Here is a 4712-nt window from a genome sequence, read left to right as displayed (position 1 = left end):
CGGCCCTCTGGCGTGGCCGGGGCTGCCCCGCTGTCCGGCCGGCGCGGGGGAGCTCCCCGCGGCGCGGGCGGCTTTGTGGGCAGGGTCTGAACGCTCTGGGGGCCCGGCGTTGGAACGCGCTGAAAACCTGCTGCCGCTTGTCACCTCCGTTGTTTACTCCGGTCCTAACTCCTCATCTTCCCGTGGTCTTCTTGAAGACGGACGCCGACGTTGGAGGGCTTGGCCAAGAAATAAGATTACAGTCGCGCTCGTTGACCTTACCTGTAAGCCCTGCTGACTGCACTTCAAGGAACCCACGCTTTTATCAGTTGTATTTTCGTGCCTAGTATTTAGGGTTCTTTCTGCGGGGACAACAGAGGATATAGAGATTTCAAAGCGAGCGCAAAGGTGATGGACAGAAAATGACGGTGATTGCTCTTACAGTATTGGGAATTGTGGGGTTTAGTAGTTTTGCCACGTAATTGTGGAATGCAAAAACGTGGAGAGAGGACTGTATGGGCGACGATCAGTTGGTGTGAGATCCCAGCTCTGGAAGACTTGCGGTTCGTTTTAGTGGGGCTCATTCCCCCTCTTCACAGCGGGATAATTTCATTTAGTATATTTTACTCTTATGTTTGCTTGATGTGCTCCTGCAGCCCTTGCTCTCCCAACAGCACATTTTTCTAGTGAGCAGATTACAGAACCATCCCTCTACTCGATGAAACATGGAAAGCCCAAAGTGCGGGTTGTAAAATCCAGGGCCTGGCTAGAGCCCCACTTTAGGCAGGAGTTGGAAGAGCCACTTCGGTTTGTATGCGGTGTGGACATTACAGACGTAGAGTCTACACACATAGCATAGTCACATGTATATGTAATTTTTCGAGGAACTGTTACTTACGTTGGTTTGAGGATGGGTGTCACTCAAGTATAACTGACAGTGGGGATGGCGAGGAATGCGCATGCAGCTGCTGTGTGTCTGTGAGCAGTGTATTCCTCTTCCTCTCTCCACGCAATAACCTGACGGGTAAACCTGATGATTTCTCAGTGAGCAGCTGATGTAGTGAAGTGTTCAGTGCTAAATGTACGTAGAAGCCAAACAAAAGCGCTTCACCACATTTTACACTTTTACTGTCAACAAATACTGTACAGACAAGTTTAGGTACAGCTGAGGCTGGTGGCCAGGTGGTGAATTCCAAAACAGCTCAAGTTTTGAATGCCTTCGGGGAAAGAACTTGACTGAGCAGAAGAGAGATGGCTGTAATTTCTCAGGCAAAGCATTAGCTGCCAGAGATAAGCTTCTGAGATATTTGGCCATTTATTTTATTGAAATATTTATGTCTAATCTAATAAAAAGTTGGCTCTTAACCACTTCTGCATCTGACACTGGATGACAGCCCTTCACAATTCTAAAACCTCAAAATCAGTTTCTGTTTTTTATGAGAAGTAGCTTTCTTACTAAAGACTATGGGAGGATATTTTGCCAGAGAACCAACCAGTCACAAGGAGGAGGGGAAAAAAACCCAACGCTGTTGCAGGTTTCCTTTCGGTCTTGTCCACAGCACAGCTTTATGCTGGCCAGAATAATACAAATGTTTGATGCTGCTTTCTCAGACCCTAGTCTAGTCCATTTTTTTAAATGTCATTTTCCTACCGCATGCCAGCTAGCTATCTTACGACTCCCTCGGTTAGCCAAATGTCATCTGTGTCCCACAGTATAAAGTGTAATTACATATTTAAAAAGTGGGAAGGGGAGGTGAGGAAGAGTAGCTGCTTTGCTTTTTACTCTGTTGGAGAAGTACTTGAAATTCCTCACATTCTTCTCCTGTTAACAGTATGTTTACTTTTCATCACTGGGTTATTAGGATTAACAAAAGTCATTGCTTCAAGCTCATTTAATTTGAATTTAGTGAAAGCAAACTACCTCCTGCAGACTGTAGGAAACATTCTTCTGCCACAGAAATGTATTAATTTGCAAAAAGCAGCCACCAAAAAAATGCGAGACCTGACGACCACTTCCACCCCAATGTTCAACATCACCGTGCATGCACTGCATTCTAATGAAGTCCCTTATGTTGCAAATTCCAGGACAGTTTGAGTAATCTGACAGTCTAATTAACATTTCAGTCTCTCTATCAAACATTTGCTTTCAATGCCGAGAAGCTTCTTCTGTAAACACTTTCTAGAGCATGGGGTTGCAGACTGCATACACCAACCACTTAAGAAACGTCATTTACCCGAAGAATTAGACTCAGCTTTTTAGTTCATTGCTGCAGCTGTAGTAGAGCTTGTTTTAATTTTCAGAGAATCTAAGCTTTTCATAAGTCAAAAGTTTTCACAGAAAGCTCTTGCATTTGCTGGATATAAGTCTGTTGCCTATCAGAATGCTCTACTAAGAGTAGCTAGGTAAATATTTCTTTATTAAATGATTAATTCCATAAATAAATTCTTTCAATTCATTGAATATAAAATTAAAATCATTTACAACTTATTCCAGTATTACAGGGGCTGGAAGGGGTAAAACAAAACAAAACAAACTCAAGGAAAAAACAAAAAAAGCTACAGTTTGATAAATAAAATACTCAGCTTTAAAACAACTGATTTCTGTTTGCCATTAAACTACAGTTGGTACACAATAGCTGCCACTGTGAACACCCAACAAGTGCCCACCTCAGGAAGGAATGTAACTTCCAAGTTGGTTGGGAAAGGGTAGGAGAAGATGGAGGGAGAGGGGAGAAGCATAGTGTTAAATTGAACAGGACAGAAAAGAAGTTTTCATAACCGGAACAAAACATTTATCTGATCACTTACAAACAGAAAACAGTACATAATTAGATAAGGTGCTCCAAAAAGAAGCAGTAGAGTTGCTCCAGTACTATGAAGCTTTAAGTATGCTTAAATCTCTGTTGCATTAGTGTCCAGTTGCACAGTGCACTCTTGGAACATCTCAATGTTGCCCTCAAATGGGCAAGGCACCATTTCCATCAAAGGTCCTTCCTCCATGGCTGGTTACTTCAAAATTCTGTTTAGCATCCCACCCCCAACACAACTTAGTCCCTAAACTTGTGAATGTCATTGACTAGTCTGTAGTAGGGATAAGCTTCATTTGCATGCGGACAGTTGTAGTTGCATCGGCAGGACTGGATCATCATGACGCTCTTGGTGAAGGTTTCCCCATCATCGCAGCGGAACCTGATCTTGACAGTCCTGGTCTGCTGGGGCGTGCAGCACCTGCCATCCACACAGGAGCCACAGTACTTGGGGCGGTACTTCTTCACGCTGGAACATCCGGCATAGGTAAACTTCACTGGGGATGGGGACTTCTTAGTCTTGGTACATTTTTTTCCCTTCTGCAAAAGGAGAGGCAATAATACCATTAGCAGGAGATTCTTCTCCAGCCTTTACCCTCCACCCGAAGCAGACTGGAAAGAAGAGGAGCACCAGAAGAGTCTGTATTTACCTTTAGGGAGGCATAGCTAGGCTGGCCACATGGCCTCACTTCACATATCCTGGTCTCTTTGATGAGCTTGCAGTCGGGATTGTCATTGGTAACCCTCGTGGAGATGCCAGTTCCACACGTCTTTGAGCACTGGGACCAGGAGGTGGTCTGCACAATGCATTTGGGATTCTCAAAAGCTCGGCTTTGTGGCTCAGAGCCAAAAACTGGAAGAGAAAAGGAGGGCTTAGCCTAACCGTGTCCTCTCGCTGCCTTCCTTTCTTTCCATCATCGGGGTCTAAGGAGTCGCACAGCCATCCTCCCGCCTCCTCCCCTTCGCTGTCACTGTCACACAGACTAGCCCATACTCACCAGGTAGCATCTTGAGGCCCCCCTTCACAATGGCAATTAGCTCGTTGTTCCTGGTTAGCTCGCCTTCGGAATCATCCAGACCAAACTCTTTGCTGAAGAAGCCTTCCAGCTCATCCAGCGCATCCTTGCTTTCGTCGCAGACCCACTCTTCGCAGCACTGCCCAGGGACTTTGACCAGCCTGGGGCTGGGGCAGCCCAGGTTAGGAAGCGAGAGCTCTTGCGGGCAGAGCGGGATGCAGCCCACAGCTCCATCTATGCACGTACACTGGTGTTTACAGTTCGGCTGGAAGCTTTCGCCGTTCTGGTAGATTTTGGAGTTATATTCGCACGGTCTCCCCTCGGACTGGGCTGCAGAGATCAACAGGGAGGGAGAGGAGGGGGTCAGCGGCTGGGATCGCTCGCTCAAGCACAGGTACGTGCGGGTCTGTTAAACTCGATTTACGGCGGAGCTCCCTCCAGCCCCCCCCGGAGACGCGGGGCCCGAACAATAAGTTAGTCAGGAATCACTTTTCCTTATGTGCGTTTCGCGGAGCCCAGACATACTGAATCGCATTCCAGACCGCTGAAGTCATGTGCCTTTCTGCCAAGCCACCGACAACAAAGCATAACCATACATGGGCTCGAAGTTACTGAACCCCGGCGCTTCGGGGACCGGGTTTTGTTGGGGTTTTTTTTGTCTCCCGGGGGAGCCGGAGGGCGAGCCGCTTACCTCTGCAGATGCCCTTCAGCGCGGCGGGGCTGGCGCCGAAGTTGCACTCCAGCCCCTTGGTGTGGTCGCAGGGCTGCGCCCGGCTGCAGTCCTCGTTCAGCTGCTTGGCGCAGACCTTGCAGCAGCCGCAGCCGTCCGGCACCAGCCCCACGCCCGGGGCGCACTGCGGCGCGGCCGCCGGGCACTGGCAGACGGCGGGGCAGGGCGAGCCCAGAGCCT

The 4712-nt window shown here is 48.1% G+C and overlaps 1 protein-coding gene across 1 annotated transcript in view; it reads right to left on the bottom strand.

Moving 5' to 3' along the window:
* Positions 1-2385: 2385 nt before the first annotated feature.
* Positions 2386-4712, bottom strand: part of CYR61 (cysteine-rich, angiogenic inducer, 61) — a 16538-nt gene continuing 14211 nt past the window's right edge. Inside the window, exons 3-6 of the mRNA XM_010582746.1 lie at positions 4494-4710; positions 3785-4132; positions 3437-3639; positions 2386-3326 (exon numbers count right to left, since the gene is read on the bottom strand). Of these exons, the coding sequence (XP_010581048.1) occupies positions 3027-3326; positions 3437-3639; positions 3785-4132; positions 4494-4710 (1068 nt within the window). The 3' untranslated portion in view covers positions 2386-3026. The remainder of the gene's footprint in view (positions 3327-3436; positions 3640-3784; positions 4133-4493; positions 4711-4712) is intronic.

Source organism: Haliaeetus leucocephalus, unplaced genomic scaffold (genome assembly GCF_000737465.1).
Source record: "Haliaeetus leucocephalus isolate CR32 unplaced genomic scaffold, Haliaeetus_leucocephalus-4.0 Scaffold848, whole genome shotgun sequence".
Taxonomy (NCBI): domain Eukaryota; kingdom Metazoa; phylum Chordata; class Aves; order Accipitriformes; family Accipitridae; genus Haliaeetus; species Haliaeetus leucocephalus.
Note: the sequence above shows the minus strand (reverse complement) of the source record. Positions and strands in the feature narration are given on the sequence as shown.